Here is a 20,797-nt window from a genome sequence, read left to right on the forward strand (position 1 = left end):
CTCTATAAAGTTGTGTTTAAAAAAGAAAGAAAAGAAAACGCCAGCCAGGTCCGAGAAAGGGAGGAATGCCAGGTTGGAGAAAGGGTTGGAGCAGAAGAGAAAGGAGATGCCACTTACCAATCAGGCTTCAAATATTATACAAGTGTCCCGAAGCCCCCCCGTACTGGGGACCTGGGAGAAGTCAATTCCACTCCCTTCCCAGCCTGTGACAGGCCCTCGGGTGTCCAGGCCGACCGCAGCCTCCTCAGGGGTCTGTTGGTAGGCATCTGGTTCGTGACTCTCTCCCCGCCCCCCCTGGAGAGATTCAGACGAATTCCTGATAGGTCGGGAGCCACCAACACCGGGCTGCAGCCTATTAGCTCTGACCCCTTCCCCTCCAGGTGTAAATCACCTGCTAGCCCAGAGGGGGGCAGAGATGGCCTTCCAACTAAAATCCAAAGCATCTTCATGTAAATGGAGTCCTCCATCCCAGCAAAAAGCCATTGATCTGAGCACCTCCCCCAAGCAGCGGGGAGCTCACATACCCCAATGAAAGGTGAGGAAGAGAGAGGGGAGGAGGCTTTAAGATCAGAGGCAGAAATACCATTGAATGAAAACTGCCACTGAGAAATCAAATTGGCCCTGGCCAGGTGGTTCAGTGGGTTAAAGCTTCATCCTGCTATTCCAAGGTTGTGGGTTCCATCCCCAGTCAGGGCACCTATGAGGATCAGCCGATGAATGCATCAGTCAGTGGGACGACAGATCGATGTTTCATGCTCACTCTCTCTCTCTCTCTCTCAATAAATTGTAAAATAAAATTAAAAGGAAATCAGTAAAATCACAGAGGCAGCCCCATGCATGTCAACTGTCTTCTCCCAGCTCCAGTAACCCCAACACTGAAACCATTTCATCATGGACCTGAAGACTTTCCCACGGAAGCCCTGCAGGCTAGTCGGAATGCCACCCCCACAGACAGTGGAGGTGTTCGTCAACAACTTCCACGACTTTAAGTGTAAATGAGCCATTTTAAATCGGCAATCAGGGAGCCATTGGAAAAAGGTGTAAGAATGAGAAAGCACGCATACATCTTTTCAAATTAGTGTTTTGAATTTCCTTGGCTAAACACCCAGAAATGGAATCAATGGGTCATACGATAGTTCTATTGTTCATTTTCTTCATAGTGTTTCCAGCGAATACACTCAGTAATATCGTAATGACTCTGTGTGGTGTCAGGTGGACACTAGAATTATCAGGGGGGTCACGTCACAAAGTATATGATTATCTAACCACGATATGTGTACACCTAAAACTAATAGAATATGGACTGTAAAGTGTAAGTGATCAACTAAACAAAAAGAATTAGAAAAAAGTGGGTGGGAAAGGTGACGGGATTAAGAAGTTCAAATTGCCAGTTATAAAAACAGTCACAGGGATGTACAGTACACCACAGGGAACAGAGACAATGATATTGTGATAATTACGGATGGAGCCAGGTGGGCACTAAACTTACCAAGGGGATCGCTTTGTAAGTAAGGTATGTAAATACCGGATCGCTATGCTGTACACCTGAGACTAATACAACATTATGTGCTAACTGTAATTAATGAATTTGCCGCTGCAAGTACGGCCCATTCTCATTCTTCAGGAGACTTGCATTCTACAGAGTCACCAGGAACATTGAATTCTGATACGGAATCACGGCTTCAATGAGAAACACGGGATTGGGCTCCTTCTATTGATTCCCAATTAATTAATTAATCAGGAATTGGAAAGAAACAGGTACAACTGTACGGCAGTGGTTACCTTGTTGCATAATCCGACAAAACAGAGGAAAAAGTACTAGTAACGGGCATGCGCCAAGTCTGTCCCCTGTCCCTTTGACAGGGTCCAAGGCTTTAGGCCTCCAATTGGGTCCTGGTGACCCCCGGGCCCTCATTTTGCTCGATAGAATTACACCCCGAGTAGGGAAGACTGCGCTGGTGAACAACATTGTTCAGTAAATCCTTCTAGATGTTTCCAAATGGGAAGCAGAGTGTCTGGGCAGACCCTGGGGATGCGGGGAGCTCTCCAAACCCGTCACTGACTGAAATCGCTTGTTCTGAATCTCAGAGGCAGAATATGCTTTCTTTCACCGATGATCAGAAGCACCTGTCCGCACAGCCAGCGGCCCCTCATCACTTCTGAGCCACCTATGCTAAGCTTGCCAATCTATGCAAATCAATGCAAAGCAGGCCCAGTCCCAACCAATGGGAAGGGGTCCCTGAGCCAATATATCAGAGCTGGGGCAGGGCGGACCAAGTGCTTTTTCTTTGTGCTTTGCCAGATGTTTTTGACAGGAAGGAGCCAGGAAGCCTAATTTTCTTCATGGGTGAGTGGGGGGTTTTTTTCCTTTGTTTTTTCTCTCCTTTCTCACAGTTACAATCAAGGACACGAGTTCACCAAGTGCCACTGGCCCGTGTCAAAAACGCAAAGGCTAGAAATTCACCTTTGGGAAGGACCAGCTCTGTTCCATTGATAAAAATCCTTACCAATTTCTGGAACCTGGTCTTTCTGTCCCCGAGGGAAGACCTAAGTCCCGCCCCCCACTTTTTTTTTCTTCCAGATGTCAGAGTGTGACTGTCAGATCTAGTAAAATCCTTACACCCAAAGAGATGTCACAGGTCCCCAGGTGCTCAGAGGTCTACGGTAGCCATTCGCAGATAAGACCTAAAAAAGGAAGATAGCCACGAAAGACAAACAGGGAGGCAGAGAGTAGAGCAGGAAGCAGCCAGGATTCAGAAGTGACAGATTTCAAGAATGGAGGTGAGGGTGGAGTGCTTACTTCAGGAGAGGCCATCACAACAGCCAACTTGTGATGATACGACACCATCGCAATGACCCAAAGACAGATAAAGCTTCTGAGTCAGTGCTCAGTACGTGATGACTTAAGGAAAGCTACCAGAAAGTTCTCCGATGATGAGGATGAGAGTTAAAACATACTCATTAAAGGTAGCTCAGAGAAGCAATAGTATGGGAGTAGCAGGTGGCCCAAGAAGAAAGCCCATCTCCTGGTAGGGACCTCCTTCTTCTGTCCTTTCTTCTCCACATTCCAGTTTTGTCCACAGTCTACATGGTAGAAGAAGACAAAGAAAGGTGGTAGAGTGGAGGGCGTGGGTAGTGGGGATTAACGCGCCTTCGACTCCAGGCACTTTTTAAAATAACCATGGAGTAAAAATAAACGCTGAGTAATGTTTGCTACGATGTGCCAGGAACTGCTTTCAAGGTCCTTGTGGAGTTATCTCTGAGAATCCTCACAGCCTCGTGAGTAGGCATGACATGACCCAAGTATCAAAGATGAGAAAAGAGGCACAGAGCTGTTCTGTGGTTAACTAAAGAAGGGATGTTGCCTCGCTTATAAGTGGCACAGAGAATAAGAACTACAGACCCGGCCTGGTGGCTCAGTTGGTTGGAGCATCGTACCATACACCAAAAGGTCGGAGGTTCAGTTTCCAGTCAGGGCGCATGCCTAGGTTGCAGGTTCAAATCCACAGTTGAGGCGCATACAGGAGGCACCTGATCAATGTCCTCTCACACTGATGTTTCTCTCTTCCCCTTTCTGTCTCTCTAAAAATCAGTAACCATGTCCTCAGTTGAGGATTTGAAAAAGACAAGAGAGAGAGAGAGATCTACCAGGCAGATTCGAGTCTCAGTACTGAGCCCTAATGCTGGATAGGCTACCAAGCTTTTCCACAGGAAAGAGAATCTTTGAGCTCAGGAAGTAAAGAGAGTCCTAGGTACACGCTAGGATCCCCAAAATATAGATTAAATAAATCTGTCCTCTTGGGTAGTGTTTTCATTTTTTTATAATTTCATGTCTCCACAGGTCTTGTCCGTTCTGTCTTCTGATTGGTCAGTTTTTTTTAATCAGTCAGTGGTGCCTGAGGTTCTTGGACTTGAGTGAAGATGAGTGTGAGTGTGGATTCTGGTTCGACCACCACCTCCACCTCCTCCTCCTCTCCATCTTTTATCTCATCCTTGATATCCTCGTTCTCCTTCTCCTCCCCTTTCAAAGATGGGGTCATGCTGTACATGCTCTACCTAAGCAAGGAGGAGCTACAAAGGTTCAAGCAACTTTTAGTGGATGAGAACCCTAGGGCTGACTCGGTCCGCATCACCTGGGACCAGGTAAAGACAGCCACCTGGGGGGAGGTGATTCATCTCCTGATGGAGTGCTTCCCCGGACGACTAGCTTGGGATGTGACTCATGACATCTTTGCCAAGATGAACCAGATGACACTGTGCTTTCGGGTACAGAGGGAGCTACAAGGTGAGTGGTCATCTGGGATGTTAACAGGATGGGCCTGGGTGCTGAAGAACTAAAGGCTTTACGGGCCACCTGTACTGGCCACTTGAACAAGAGAGCAAGTAGTGGGAGTGAGATGATGACCCTGACCCTGACCCCCAAAGGCAAAGACTATCCTATTGACATATTTAAAAACACTTAACCAGTTACCGCTTATATGAGACGAACACAGAGAGACCAAGACATGGAGCAGTTGGAAGTAAAATGGTAAGAAAACATGTGATTTTCATGCTGTGATGAAATCACTAAACAGAAGAAGCCGGTGTAGTTACGGTGAGATCAGCAGTCTAAAGTCGAAGGCAAGCAAATTAAAGACTAACAAGGGCCGTTTCGTAGTGATAAAGGGGTTCGATTCCACAGGAGGGATTGAAACTGAAAATTTCTCTATCAACAACACATCTTCAAAGACACACACACACAGAAAAAAAAACAGTAGGCAAACCCATAAGAAAGGCATGAGACGTTAACACACCTCTTCCAACAGCTGACAGTACACGTTGTCAAACACTGATGAGAATGGAGAAAACATGAACCACACAATTCACAAACCCACACAGCAGGTGGTGCGGTCCCTCATCTTTCTCATTGGCCACGGTCATCCCGTAACCTGGCTCGGTACCTAGCATGTCATAGGTGCACTGATGTTTGAAGGAAGAGACAATCCTTGACCAGGAAGAGGGACCTGCTTTGGATCAGGTGCCCCAGGTAGTCTCCTTGGATGAAGTGATACTAAGGTTGGGACCTAACCAATGAGGAAGCAGCTACACGCATGAGGAGGAGGGAGTGGGAATGGAAAACAGAATCGGAAACCAGGAAACCCTTATGCCCAAGACATCGGTATTGACTAGACCCTGCGGGGAAATGGGAAGAGGGTAAAATACATGCAACTAGATGTATATGGATGCATATGCATGTATTTTATATGTTTCTCTACGTAGTTGACCTTGAGAACTTGTGGATTCTCCTACTCACTAAAAATTTATTTGCAAGTTCAAATCAATATGCAAGGTGCTGTCTGACTCATTCAGAGACGTGCACGGAGTGGTGAGAAATGTGCACAGGCACCTTCCCAACTGAATGAGGTGTCACTCTGTCTTCTTGCCTCATCTCCCATCCTGGAAACAAGTGTCCAGCCCACAGTCTATTGGGTGCCATGTGTTTTGCGTGTGTGCTTCTTGGTGGTGGTATCACTGTTGCACGTGACCCCCAAGCATAGTGGTGCTGGCCAGTGTCCTGATCTCAGGGGGGCTGTGATGTGCCCCATGGAGAAAATACGTGTGTTAGGTGAGCTCTGTTCCGACTTTGGTCATAGTGCTATTGGCTGTGCATTCAAAGTGAATGAATCTACCATATAAATTGAATAAGGTGTCTTCTTTTTTCACTTTGGAATTGTACACTTTAAAATTTATTTATTTTTTTAGAGAGCAGGGAAGGGAGGGAGGAAGAGAGGGAGAGAAGCATTGACTGGTTGCCCCAACTGGGGACTGGACCAGCAACGTGGGCATGTGCCCTGACTGGGAATCAAACCGGTGACCTTTTGGCTTGCGGGAAGATGCCCGACCAAATGAGCCACACCAGTCAGAGCAAATAAGGTATCTTTAAACAAAAACACACATACGAGTATAAGTGAGGCCATACGGCATTTGTCTTTCTTTGTTTGACTTATTTCACTGAGTATGATACCTTCTAGGTCCATCCATGTGGTTGCAAATGGTAAGATTTCATTCTCTTTTTTTATGGCCGGGTAGTATACCATTGAATGTCAGTGATAATTTTAAAATCTTAAAAGCAAAATAAACCAAAAAGACAAAAGCACATATAGACCAAGGTTATGTATGAAAAGGTTTATAGAAACATTGTAACCAGAGGCTACAGGACTCAAACCCTGTGTTTGCCTTGGAATGATGGGTCTCTGTTGGTTCATTCAGTGCTAACAGTGATTTTGTAGAACATAATGATGATGAATAACAAGAATCAATGGCCAGTACATATAATTTTTATATACAAATAAATGCACACATAGATTTGTACACATACATACACAGTTGTGGACATCCACATAGATATTCAAGTGTGCGTGTATTTTACATATGTATACACGTATGAGAGTCTGTGTCTCTATTTCAACCCTAGCATCTGGCTGGGTGATGAACGTGTCTGGTCTTGAACACCTTCCTCAGTCCCTCAGGAAACAGCACCATTTCCTCGCTCTCTGGGGTCACGGTGAGGTCTAGCTAATTTTCTTCTCCCTGGACCACGGAGTGAGATACTTGAGTGGTGTGGCCACTGCTGTCCCCTCTGTCAATCTTCTCACTCCCACGGGACAGCTTCATTCTGGGTCTGTTCCAGGCATCCTACCTTACTTGGAGCCAGAGGATCTGAACTCCAGAGGAACACAAATGAACGTGAAGGCAGAAGAATCTGGTATGTGCCGGGGTGGTGAGAAGCCCTCAAGGAGAGTGGGCTATGGGCTGAGAAGAGAAATTCGGATGTGAGGGGGATTGTCAATGGTGTCTCTCCCGTGAGTCAGAACATCAGAACCAAGGGCAGTTGTGGATTCATCTAACTAGGAGGCCCAGCCACCCCACCTGTAGGGACGGATGTAGGGGGTCAGACTGCATCCTGGTGACCTCGTTTCTCTTGTCCTAGCCCCCTCCCTTCTAGTGGATTTAGTCCTGAGGGGCCTCTCCCCCTGTACAGTGAACCCCTGTGCCCCCAGCTGCTTAAGCACAGGTGGTACCATCATGGTAACACTAGCAGAAATAAGAGTGTCCCCAAACAGACTCTGCTGAAGGAGCTGAGGGCAGGAGCTCATCCATGGAGCAGGTCGTTGCAATGCTCTGGTCAGCTGAGATTGGCTAGCATGTGTGTGAGGTAGCTCGGTGGAAGGACCAGCCCCCACCCACTGTTTCAGACTGAGAGAGTGGAAAGGGGTTCTCCAGAGAAAAATCGGGGCCAGAACAGGAATGGTGGGTAGGTGGGCAAATACAGTGGATATCTTTTTTCTTTCTTTTTTTTTAGTGTTTTTTTAAATATTTTATTCCTTTGTTTTTAGAGAGGGCAAGGGAGGGAGAAAGAGAGAGAGACAAACATTGATGTGTGGTTGCCTCTCACGCGCCCCCTACTGGGGACCTGACCCACAACTCAGGCATGAGCCCTGACTGGGAATCAAACCAGCGACCTTTTGGTTCACAGGCCGGTGCTCAATCCACTGAGCCACACCAGCCAGGACTATTTTTATTTTTCTTAATCCTCACTCAAGGATATGTGCACTGATTTGAGAGAGAGAGAGAGAAACATCAATGTAAGAGACACCAATCAGTTGCCTCTCCCATGTGCCCCAACCAAGGATCCAACCAAGGATCGAACCTACAACCTAGGTATGTGCCCTGACCGGCAATGGAACCTGCAAACTTCTGGTGCATTAGACAGAGCCACCCGGCCAGGGCAAGAGCTACCAGTTTTAACACTGTGGGCTCAGCCCGGGTCATACATCCTACTTCAATATTAGAGATAGCGAAGAGATTCTCTGACTGGCATGAAGTCCTAAAGCCAAAGACTTAGTAGTTCTCAGACATCTTGTAGTATCTTCCCGCCCATCCGAGGGGATATAGCTGGAGCCAGGCGCCATTTCTAATTTGTGAAGTGTGTCGTTGAGGGCAAGGCAGAGACAGAGAATCGCAGGTTGAGATGAAGGTGTGTGACCAATCCTATCTGCCTCTCATCAGCTTTCTCATGTGCTAACAGGTAAAAAGTGCCCAGCCCCAAGGGAAATACTTATCTTCAGCTTCTCTTGACATCAGGGTGACAGTCCCAGGCCATGAGCTGTAAGCAGACTGTGCCTGAGGGTAAAAGCAGACAGGAGCTCTTAGCAGGTCCCATCTCCCCATCATTTCTACTCTGAAATGAAATGACATAAAGCTGGAATGGAAATCTTCTATCTGTAAGTCAAGACACATGGAGAATGGGCCAAAAAACTCACGGTTCCCGTTGGCCCTGAAGCTGTGGACCCAACATACCAATGTCAACAGCTTGACAGCCACCTACCCCCATATCTCATGTCCATAGCGGTCCTTGGTTGGTTTAGGTTGACTTCAAGTTGACTTTTCTGGGACTTGTAGTTCTTAACTGAGTCCCACTCTCCAGACAAGTGTTCCATTTAGGCGAGTGTATGGTGGGGCTTGCTGGCGAACTTAAAGCTGTTTTATTTCTTCTTCTTTTTTTAATTTTTAACTTTTCTTTGTTGTTTTTAGACAGACAGAGAAAGAAAGAGAGATCAATTTGTTGCTCCACTTATTTACACATTCACTGGTTGATTATTGTATGCGCCCTGAATGGGAATTGAACCCACAATCTTGGAGTAACTGGATGATGCTCTAACCTGCTGAGCTACCCAGCTAGGGGTAAGGCTCAGTGAGTTCCCACAATTAACCCTGATGGTATCACCTGTATCTCTCCCATCTCACTAACCTAGATGAAATACAGAACTACCGACTGTATGTGAAGTGTCAGTATTCCCCGGTGGGGAACAGGACCACGTGGCCTGGGAACCAAGTGGACTTCCTCTACCAAGACATAACCATGCACCAGAGGCTTTTATCATGTCTGTTCCTTCCCAGGAGACCTCAAGGTCGACCGCCCAAGACGGTTGTCCTGCTGGGAGTGGCTGGGGTGGGAAAAACAACCCTGGCCCACCAGCTGATGTTGGAGTGGGCAAGAAACACTTTCTATGGCCAAAAGTTCTGGTACGCTTTCTACCTCAACTGCTGCGACGTGGCCCAGGACGAGGAGCAGAGCCTGTGTCAGCTGCTGTCACGCCAGTGGCCGGGGTCTCAGACTCTCATGCCCAAGATTATGTCTAAGCCAGAGAGACTACTGCTCATCCTGGATGGCTTTGAGGAGCTGACGGTGACCCTCACAGATCGCCCAGAGGACCTGAGTGAGGACTGGAGCCAGAAGCTGCCGGCGTCTGTCCTCCTGGCCAGTCTGCTGAGCAAAAGGATGCTCCCCGAGGCCACGCTGCTGCTCCTGCTGAGGCTGTCCTCCTGGAGAGTTGCTGTGTCGTTTCTGAAGTCTCCCTTTGTCCTAACACTCATGGGGTTCAATGAGGTAGAAAAAGCCCAGTATTTCAGAACGTATTTTGGCAACAAGGGGCAGGCCAAGGAAGCCTTGTGTTTCGCCATGAAAAACCCCATCCTCTTCCCTATGTGCCATGTTCCTGTGATCTGCTGGCTGGTTTGTTCATGCCTGAAAGAGCAGATGGAGGGAGGTGCCAATCTGGCCCAGGTGTTCCCAAACGCCACCGCCGTCTTTGCCTGTTGCCTGTCTAGCGTGTTTCCCAATCTGGCTGGGAGCCTTCCCAGTGACCCTCAGCGGGAACTGTTGGCAGGTCTCTGTAGCCTGGCAGCAGATGGGATGTGGAACAGGCGGTGGGTGTTTGGTAAAAAGGACCTTGAGCAGGCCAAGCTGGACACGACGGCCGTGGCTGCACTCCTCAAGGTGAACATTCTTCGAAGGGTTGCTGGCCGTGAGGACCACTATGCCTTTGCCCTCCTGACCTTCCAGGAATTTTTTGCAGCCTTGTTGTATGTCCTCTGCTTCCCTCAACGCCTCCCCGATTTTCAGATGCTGGACCAGGCTCACATGAAAACCCTGGTCGAAAACCCAGGGAGCAAGAAAAACCACCTTGCCCACATGGCGGTATTTCTGTTCGGCCTCTTCAATGAGACCTGTGCCCTGGCAGTGGAGCGGTCCTTTGGATGCAATCTGTCCTTGGGGAATAAGAAGGAATTACTGAAGGGAGCAGCCCTGTGGCAGGGGTGTGGCCTGCCCACCATGCACCATGGGGTCCCGCACCTGTTCTTCTGTCTGTATGAGACCCAGAAGCAGGCGTTTGTGAGTCAGATCCTGCATGATTGTCGTAAAGTGACCTTGATCATCAATAAAAATAAGGACTTGCAGGTGTCCGCCTTCTGCCTCAGGCACTGTCAACATTTGCAGGAGATGGAACTGAGCATCTCCCTGACTGTGGCCAAGGCGAGCAGTCTTCACCCCTGTGCGTTTTCTTCTGCTGGGTGAGTGATCTAGCCTCACCCCGCCAGTCTGCCTTCTCTGAGACCTTGCAAAACTATCCCAGGCATCTAGGGTTAGGGTTAGGGCTGTGGGAAGCCATGCATCTTCCTGGGGAAAACACAGGTGTCCTTACCTGAGTCCAGGAACCTTCCTGGGAAAACACAGGTGTCCTTACCTGAGGCTAGGAACCTTCTTGGAATAGAATGAGGAATCATGGATTGACTCCTCTGGGCACTTTTTAACCAGGGAATCTTCACCAGAGTCATCAGGGATCTGTTCTCATCTCCAGGATAGGGGCCGCCAGCTCTGGGTTCACTGGCTGGTTTTCCCTGGTTTACTCCCCAAACCATGCACCCTTTCCGGCCCTCTCCACTCCACACAGACCGGAAGGCAACAATCAGCGTTTTCAGTGGTGGCAGGACCTCTGCTCTGTGTTCCGGACACACGAGGATTTGGAAGCCCTGACTCTGACGGACAGTGTCCTGGAGCCCAACACAGTGAGAGTTCTTTCGGAAGCACTGAAGCACCCCCAGTGTAAACTGCGGAGACTGATGTGAGTCCCCGACTCAGGCTGGCTGACTGTGTGCTCTGTCTGTGTCACTCCCTGAGTGTTCATACCCTCTAGCCTCCTCCATACTGTCCCAAAGCACACAGTAGGTTTAGTTAACATCCACCACCTCGTGCAGTGACCAAAAAAAAAAAAAAAAGTTTCTGCCCTGGCCAGGTGGCTCAGTTGGTTGGAGCATCATCCTGTATACCTAAAGGTTGGGGGTTCAATCCCCAGTTGGCACATACCTGGGTTGGGGTTCATTTGATACCTGGTTGGAGCACAAACAGACAGCAACTGATGCCTCCTGTTTCTCTTACTCTCTCTCTCTCTCCAACTTTTTAAAAAAAACGTCCTCAGGTGAGGCCTTTTTAAAAAATGTTTCTCGTGACAAGACGATTCTACTCTCTGAGCTACTTACTCTCCAATATGCCACTGAGCGGTGTTCACTGAAGTCCCCCAGCTTCACGTCACCCTCAGGACCCGTTTATCTTATCACTGGAAGCTGGTGCCTGTTGACACTTTTCACCCGGCTCCCCCAGCAGCCCCTGCCTTTGATAACCACCAACCTCATCTCTTTTTCTGTGAGTTTTGCTTTTCTCTAGATTCCACTTATAAGGGAGATTATTTTTTTCCCCAAAGAGGGCATACAGAGAGCCCCTAGGTATGGAAAAAGAGGCTCACCAGCACTAATCATCAGACAAATGCAAATTAAAACTACAGTGAGATTTCACACCGGTCCCCAAATGGCTACCATCCAGAAATGCACAGACAAGGAGTGCTGGGTAGGATGTGGAGAAAAGAGGAACCCTCGTGCCCTGTTGGTGGGAATGCAGACAGGTGCAGCCCCTGTGGGGGCAAAAAAAAAACCACCAAAAGGTGGCAGGTTCGCATGGGGGTTAGGGTGATTTGTGTTATACACTCCAAAGTTGCTATAGAATAGTAATTATGTGGCATGATGGAGGTCTTCACTGTAGTATATAAATGTATCAAGCCTTAAATGTATACATTGTTATACGTTGATGATATTTCAGTAAAGCTGGAGGAAGAAAAGCACTAAGTAGCCACTCAATGGCAGTGATGGTTTCACAGGCACATGCACGTGTCCCAGCCGCTGGAATTGGATGCATTAAATACAGGACTCATGCATTTTGGGGTATATCCGTTATACCTGGGTAACATAGTGTCAAAAGAACTAACTAGCTGGTGATACCCTCCTATAACTGGACACAGCCTTACCCCTCCAGTCTTAGGCACGTGCATCGCTCCCTGGTGACTGAAGATTTAATCCTCGTCTTGATGGAGAACCAGCGTCTGAGCTACCTGGAAATACGGGGCACGGCATTGCAAGAGGAGGCCATAGAAGCCCTCTGCATGGTCTTGAAGTACCATCAGTGTTTTCTGCAGTGTCTGAGGTAAGACTGCAGCCCGGACCACCTGGCACCCAGGTGGTCTTTTCCCAGGTGGGGGGTGCCATGGTCAGTCAACCTTGCAAGATGTCTTTATTTTTTAATTTGTTGATTACAGTTGACATGCGATAGTATTTTGTATTAATATAGGTCATCTTTCTCTTAATCCGTTTCACCCTTCTGTTAAAAAATGTTGTCTACTTACTGACCATTGGAGAGAGAGAGAAGAAGAGCAGGGTGAGAGAGAGAAAGAGAGCGAGAAACATCCATTTGTTGTTCCATTTATTGATGCATTCATTGGTTGTTTCTTTTTTTTTTTTTTAGCTTAGCTTCGAGCTTTTTTTTTTTTTAGATTTTATTTATTTATCTTTAGAGGAAAAGGGAAGGAGAGAAGGAGAGAAATATCAATGTATGGTTGCCTCTCGTGAGTCCCCTGCTGGGAACTGGCCTGCAACCCAGGCATGTGCCCTGACTGGGAATCAAACCGCGATCCTTTGGTTCACAGGCCCGCGCTCAATCCACTGAGCGACACCAGCCAGGGCATTGGTTGTTTCTTGTATGTGCCCTGACCAAGGGTTGAACCTGCAACCTTGGTGTATCAGCTTGATGCTCTAACCCACTGAGCTACCTGGCCAGAGCGCTCTCTCTCCCTTCCTCTCTCCCTCCCCATTCCTCCCTCCCTCTCCCTCTCTCTCCCTCTCTTTCCCTCTTTTCTTTCTGGCATACCACATGGTCATTTAACATACATAGACATTGTTACATGACCCCCACAACCCACCACCCCGCATATCCCCCGCCTTTCTGTGTGTGATGAAGACACAAGAAATACTCTCTTAGCGAATTTCTCATAGATAGTCTTGTTAACTATTGTCACCATGCTGCCACTGAATGTCAAGGGCTGAGTTGAGCCAGTTATGGGATGGCCAGTGACAGCCCCCCCCCCCGCAGTGTGTATTCTTTTCCTGCTATAATCTGTGACTCTGCTGAAGTGGATGCCGACGTCCCAGCCGGGGAGGATGCAGAAGTCCCTGAGAGTCACCACGGAGAGATGTGTGTGGCTCTGGAGGCACTGCTTTCCCCGGGAACTAAGCTTCAGTGTTTTTGTCCCACCCCCCCCAGGTTGGAAGACTGCCCGGTCAGCCCTAAGAGTTTGCGTAGCCTTGCCAGGAGTCTCCAAAGTAACTCTCACCTGAAGACGCTCGTGCTGGGCAATGGCTCCCTAGACGACTCAGGGGCCTATTACCTGTCGGTGACCCAACTGGAGAGACTATCGTGAGTCTTTTTCTGGGTGTTGTGACTGCTGTTGGTTTGTTAGGAAGGACTAGTGCGTGTGTGTTTTGTGGAGAGGACTCGGGTCTCATGATCGAAATAATTCGAGCGGTGGGTCAGGGGAGTGTTGAGCGGAGACAGAATATGTACATCAAAACCTAGTCACACCTGATACCTAGAATGTAGTTCTGATGGTCCAGGTGCATCCTCTCTCCACCTTGTAGACTAGACCCTCCCTCACTGTTTGCACCAGTCACCACCCGCCCCCACGATCGTCGTCTTCAGTTGGGTCGATGGGGCGCCTTACGTTTGTGTGAACACGGTGCCACCCGACACGTGTCCCTGGACAGCGCACAGTGTGGCTCTGCACTTCACTTAGGTGGCCTCGTCCCCTGTGTGTCCTCTTTCTGATCACCCGTGCTGGTGTCCGTCTGTGTTCGGTTGTGCCCGTGGCCCATTCCTCACCGCTGCTCAGTGATCACGTTTGTACAGATGTGCGGCACTGCAGGTGTCTGTCCTGGGTGCCGCGGAGCTGTGGGCTGCTCACACTCAATCATGCACTCACACACAATCACACACTCACAACCACACATTCACAATCACATACACCATCACACTCCCACTCACAGTGGCACACTCACACACGCACACAATTGCACACTTACACGCACAGCCACATGCTTACAATCACAACCACACACAACCACACACTCACAATTGCACGCACAATCATGTGCCCACTCACACACTCATAACAACACAACCATACACTCACACAATTGCACACCTACACCCACAATCACATGCTCACACAATCACACACAATCGCATGTACACACTTGCACACTCACAATCACACACTCACCCAACACACATCACTGTCAGTATTCTCGTTCCTGTTTCTGTCAACTTGTTGGGCAGAAAATAATATCACATTGTTTTTCATTTTATTATTTTTAAAAATATTTCTTATTGACCTGAGAGAGAGAACAAAAACATCAGCTTGTTGTTCCACTTCTTCATGCATTCATTGGTTGCTTCTTTTTTCTTCTTCTTCTTTTCTTGTTCTTTCTTTTCTATATTTTCTTCTTTTTTCATTTTTTTTATTGTTGTTCAAGTACAGTTGTCTCCATTATCTCCCCACCACTCCTCCCCAACCCAGCCCATTGGTTGATTCTTGTACGTGCCCTGACTGGGGATGGAACCCACAACCCTATATATCAGGATGACTCTCTAACCAACTGAGCTACCTGTCCAGGGCTTTATTTTTTTTTAAATCACAATATTTTTGTGCATTTTGGATTACTACTTTGGTATAGGTTACTAAAAGAGGAATTACATGGTCAGAAAGTAGACATTTTACTTTATTTTTAACTTTTTAGGGTGACACTGGTTAATGAAATTATACAGATTTCAGGTGTACAATTGCACAACACATCAGCTGTACACTGTACTGTGTGTTCACCACCTCAAGTCAAATCTCCTTCCATCACCAACTATCCCCCCATACCCTCCTCCACTTCCCCCAGATATCAAATTCACATCTCTTTCCTGACCCATAAAAATTTTTTCATGGCCCTGCTATTCATCTTAGACTCTCCAATACAAATGCCCATGAATGCCTGCTCATATCTTCAATGCGTCTTTTTCCTTTTCTTTTTTAATTTTTTTTTACGTAGTGGGATGACGTCTCTTCCTGGACCCTGTCCATATCTGACACCCATCCCTCCAACGCTGACCTCTGTCTCTTCACTCCTGGGCCCTTGGTATCACAGTTTGCCTGATTCCCAATCCCTCCAGTCTGCTGTCCTCACGTCCAACTTCCTGTCCTCTCCTTTAATCCCTGGAGACCTCACAGCTGGTCCCAGAGGTACAATGAGGCTTTTGCATTTAGGAGGAAATCCCCGCTGAAAGATCCATCACTCAGTAGGAGGCAGAAAACCCAGTCATGACCCTGGCTGGGCAGCTCAGTGGGTTAGTGTATTGTCTGGACATGCCAAGGTTGTAAGTTTGATTCCCAGTCAGGGCACGTACAAGAAGTAACCAATGAATGCATGAATAAATAGAACAATGAATGGGTGTTTCTCTCTCTCTCTCTCTCCTTCCCTCTCTCTCTAAAATAATCAATAAATAAAGAATTTAAATATATACGTATATGTTTTTTTCAAAACCCAGTCACAGGTGACAGGAGTTGCCTACCCATGTCTCTGTCCCACAGGCTGGAGAACTGTGACCCCACATTGTTCCGCTATAACTGCCTCATCTGTCCCCTGGAGAATAGCCGGAGGCTGACCCATCTAAGCTTGGCTGGGAACCCCTTGAAGGAGGAAAGGGCCCAAGATCTTTGGGTGGCCTTACAACACGCCAAGTGTCCCCTCCAGAGGCTGGTGTAAGTGCCCAGAGGTTCTCTTCTCAGTCACGAGGATGTGAAGTCCAGCACAGGGAAGGTAGTCAATAATACTGTAATAACACTGTGTACGGAGCCAAGTGGGGACTTGACTTACCGGGGGGGGGGGGGTCATGTCATAAGTGATATAAATGTCTAATCACTAGGGTGTACTTCTGAAACACATTTAATATTGAATGTTAACTGTCAATGAACAAAATATGTATTGTGCTCTGGCTGGGTGGCTCAGTTGGTTGGAGCATTGTCCCAGACACTAAAAGGTGATTGGTTCAAATCCTGGTCATGGCATATACCAAGGTTGCAGGTTTGATGCCCAGCTGGGGCGTGTTACTGGAGGCACCTACTCAATGTTTCTCTCTCACATTGATGTTCCCCTCTCTCCCTCTCTCTCCCTCTCTCTTTTCCTTCTCTCTCTCCCCCCTCCCCTGCCCCCCACCTCTCTCAAATCAAAGAGCATATCCTCAAGGGAGGATCTTTTTAAAAAGCAGCAAAGTACTGGTGAGGGCTACCATGTACGGGAACCTTGAAAACATCGGGGGCCATGAGAAAAGCCGGACACGAATCCCCACAACATATGGTTCCATCTACCTCCACTGTCCCCAAGAGGCAAACCTGCCGTGCTATAACGAACACAGAGGCCCAGCTGGCTCTTTCAGATCTAACTTTAGTCCTTTTGTTTAAATGCCCAGAAAGCCGATGAGTAGATGCTACAGCGGGGTGGGGTGGGGCAGGGGCAGGGGAGAAACTGAGAATGAAAATACCCCCACATGGCAAATGCTGTACAATGTCCTATAAACCAATGCTTGTGTGCACCTTCCATGGGTGAATGGCACGGTGTGTTAAGGATATCTGGATAAAGCCATTATACAAAAACCAAACAAACAAACAAAAACAACAACGACAAAAAACAAGATGTCAGCTCTAAGAATGTGTTGGTTGGTTTTTCCCTTACGTGTTTTCTTCACAGCCTGAGAAATTGCAACCTGACCTCTGGCTGCTGTTGGGATATGGCCTCTGCTCTTGTTCAGAATAAAACCCTGAGAAGTCTGGACCTTGGGTTTAACAGCCTGAAGGATGATGGGGTAATTCCGCTCTGTGAGGCCCTGCTGAACCCTGATTCTGCACTGCAGGTTCTTGAGTGAGTGACCCCTGTTTCTTTCGGGGGGGAGGGGAGCAGGACAAGGCACCGTAAAACTCCCTCAGGCCCTGGCTGGTGGGGCTCAGTGGATGGAGCTCAGGCCTGCAAACCAAAGGGTTGCTGGTTCGATTCCCACTCAGGGCACATGCCTGGGTTGCCGTCCAGGCCAGGTCCCCGGTAGGGAACACGTGAGAGGCAACCACACATTGATATTCCACTGCCTCACTTCCCCTCTGCCTAAAATAAATAAAATCTTTAAAAACAAAACTCTCTCAGGATAGAATCTGGAGGAGTCTGTGCATTTTGGGGTTTTCTCCTTCATGGGGTTGGAGGGCTGGGGAGCTGCAGGGCGCTGGTTCTCAAAGTGTGGTCCTCAGACGGGAAAACAGCACCTGGAAGGTTGTTAGAAGCGCCAAATTCTTCCAGTAGCTGCCTTTCCGGGTCTGTCCACACTTTCCCAAATGACAGAAGCTCTTTCTTATGGCTGAATAATATTGCACTGTGTGCAAATGCCCCATTTTCTTTTTTTAAAGAATTCTTCAAATTTTTTTACTGTAGTTGACACTTAATATTATTTTATTGTAGTGTCAGGAGTACAGCATAGTAGGTGGACATTTGCATAAATTACAAAGTGCCCCCCCTGGTGTTTCCAATAGCCGTCACGCACCGTTATTACAATATTATCGACTCTGTTCCCTCTGCTGTACTTTGCATCCCCGTGACTGTTCTGTAACTGCAGATTTGTGCCTCTCCGTCTGTTCACCTTTGTACCCAGTCCCCCACACCTCTCCTGTCTGGCAACCTTCAATCTATTTTCTCTGCCTGTGAGTCTGTTTCTGGTTGGTTGGTCTGTGTATGGTGTTCATTAGATCCCACAGGTAAGTGAAACCATATGGTATTTGTCTTTCTCTGACTCATTTCACTCAGCACCATACTTTCTAGTCCACCCACGCTGTTGTGAATTGTAAGATTTCATTGGTTTTATGGCTGAGTCATAGTCTATTCTATACATGCACCTTGACTTCTTTATCCACCTCATGCCAATTTTTTATTGTCCCCAAGTAAGCCCATTTTGCTGGAGAAATAGGAGGCTGTCTATTCTTTAAGGTCAAAAGAATACATTTCTTTGTTCTCCTGTCTCCTTCTCCCTAGCCATCCCCCTACCCTGATCAACCATGACTTCCAGGACGCCACAGACAGTGTGTAACATTCTTTCCTGTTGTCATCAAAGCCCCGGGCAGTGCCCAGCACATAGGTGCTGCCAAATAAATATTTTTCTAGCCCTGGCTGGTGTGGCTCAGTGGATTGAGCACCGGCCTGTAAACCAAGGGGTCACTGGTTTGATTCCCAGTCAGGACACCTGCCTGGGTTGCGGGCCAGGTCCCCAGTAGGGGGCGCGTGAGAAGCAACCACACATTGATCTCTCCCTCTCTTTCTCCTTCCCTTCCCCTCTGTCTAAACAATAAACTCTTTTTAAAAAATACATATTTTCTAAATGAGTGCTTACACTCAATGTTTATCGTTGACACTATTACAGATGTCCCCACTTCCCCCCTCTTTGCCCATCTCCACCCCTGCCCCTTGTCCCTCTGGCCACCACCACACTGTTGTCGTGTCTGTGGGTCATGCATGTACATTCTCTGGCTAATCCCTTCACCTTCTTTCATCCAGCCCCACCTCCCCAGCCCCTCAGCTGTCAGCCCACTCCATGTGTCCACGCCTCTGGTTCTATTTCGTCCCTCAGTTTATTTCATTCTTCCGTTCTTATTTGAGTCCCTTGAGTTCTGTGGCTCGTTCTTGTCTCTTCCCCTTTTTGAACGAGGTACACGGCTTGTACTGTCTCAGAGTCCAGGACTGCATGGCTCCGTCTGAATAATCGCCCCAAACACACGACAAACTAGCCCATGGCGGGCACTGAAAGGACATTTCCCCTCTGAGTGCGGTTTTGGGACTCAGCTCCGGGAGGTGGGGCGAGGTGACTTCTCCTGCCGTCTGTCTGTCTGTCCCACAGGCTGGAGGCCTGTATGCTCACCTCCGGTTGCTGCCAGGCCGTGAACTCCGTGCTCCTGGCCCACCGACATCTCAGGTATCTGGACTTGAGCAGGAACTACATCGGGCTCAGGGGCTTGCAGCTTTTCTGTGAGTCTTTTCAGAAGAGGACGTGGAACACGAAGGTCGTTCTGTAAGTCTGGGCAGGGTCCTTGACCTGAGATGCCGCTGTCGGCGTTGCCACTGTCTTCCTCTCATTTCCTGGGGATCTATACTCTTCTTTCTGTGGCTGGTCGAACCCGAACTCCTACCTGGATGTCAGGGAAGATGTTACCTGGATTTGCCTATCTGCTATATTTCTTTTCAACCTGAAAGTGCACCTGCCCCCCGCCAGTGTGGCTCACTTGGTTGTAGCATCATCTTATAATTGGAAAGGCTGTGGGTTCAATTCCTAGTCAGTCGCATGCCTGACTTCCAGGTTTGGTCCCAGTTGGGGCACGTGTGAAAGGCAACTGATCGAGGTTTCTCTGCCTCCCTTCCCCTCTGTCTAAAATCAATAAGCATGGATTGATTCTCCTTGGGTAAGAATTTTAAAAAAAAATGCCCTGGCTGGTATGGCTCAGCGGATTGAGTGCCAGCAAGGGGCGTTTGAGAGGCAACTGAGGGGTGTTTCCCTCGCACATGTGTGCTTCCCTCCCTCTCTTTCTCCCTCCTTTCCCCTCTCTCTACAAATAAATAAAATAAGGGAAGTGCACCCGTAAGAGACTTTGCACAGCCCCTGACCCCATGATGTCCTCAGTCAGCAGTGCATGTGGGTCAAGGTTACAAGTCCGCCTGTTGCATCCACTAGCTGTCGCTTTGTAACAGGTTGCCGCAACACTTCGCAACTGCAGACCACACACACTCCTTTTCTTACAAAGTTTCTGAGCCTGAGATACGGGAGGGGTTCTATCGGTTGGTCCTAGCTCCTGCTGTCCCAGGCAGGCTCAGTTATGTCCTTCACTGCAGTTCGATGGGGACCAAAGGTCACCCACGTGGCTGCTGGTGGGCGCACCACCCCACCCCACCCCACCCCCGCCCCCGCCTGTGAGCTCTTTATAAAGTGGTTCCTGACGCTGCTGCTGGCTTCCTCTGGAATGAGGGAGCTTGGTGAGGGGCGATTCCAAAATAGAGCCAGAGTCTTTATTGCTTCCTCTTGAAGGAGACACGTGACATCATTTCTGCCCTGTTCTGGAAGTCAGTGAGAAAGGGGACCCCACGAGAGTGTGTACAGAGGGGAAGGGTCACCAGGGGGCTTCTGGGGGAGCTGCCCACCCCATCTCATGAGTGGTGGAACTGAGGCACTTGGACTCGGTCCTGAGCTCCTGAGAGCGTCCCCACTGGTCTCAGGACAGAGAAGAGGGGTCTGGGGGGGGGGCGGGTTCTGCCCTAGAGATTCTGCCCACTTCTCCAGGGTGGAAAAGAACCCGGTTTTTGTGCTTTGCAGGGAGCAGAAACAGAGTTCTGGAGTGGATATGATGGCCCAGCTGGAGGGCCCCGAAGTGGACGAGGCCATCCTGAAGGTGGTACAGGACTGGCACATTGAGGGCTCTCATGGGGCAGCGCAGACCAATTGACCCCAGGGACCCGCCACACCCCCTTACCT

At 48.5% G+C, this 20,797-nt stretch overlaps 1 protein-coding gene across 1 annotated transcript; it reads left to right on the forward strand.

The window, feature by feature from the left end:
• Positions 1-936: 936 nt before the first annotated feature.
• On the forward strand, positions 937-20,768 carry NLRP8 (NLR family pyrin domain containing 8). The gene is given in 11 exon segments (XM_037053924.1): positions 937-991; positions 4,031-4,285; positions 6,671-6,745; positions 8,796-10,395; positions 10,776-10,946; positions 12,188-12,355; positions 13,469-13,625; positions 15,895-16,007; positions 16,993-17,163; positions 19,175-19,345; positions 20,639-20,768. Coding segments are annotated over 11 exon segments (3,066 nt in total).
• Positions 20,769-20,797: the final 29 nt, after the last annotated feature.

Source organism: Sturnira hondurensis, unplaced genomic scaffold (assembly GCF_014824575.4).
Source record: "Sturnira hondurensis isolate 20B ecotype Veracruz unplaced genomic scaffold, ASM1482457v3 Scaffold0008151, whole genome shotgun sequence".
NCBI lineage: Eukaryota > Metazoa > Chordata > Mammalia > Chiroptera > Phyllostomidae > Sturnira > Sturnira hondurensis.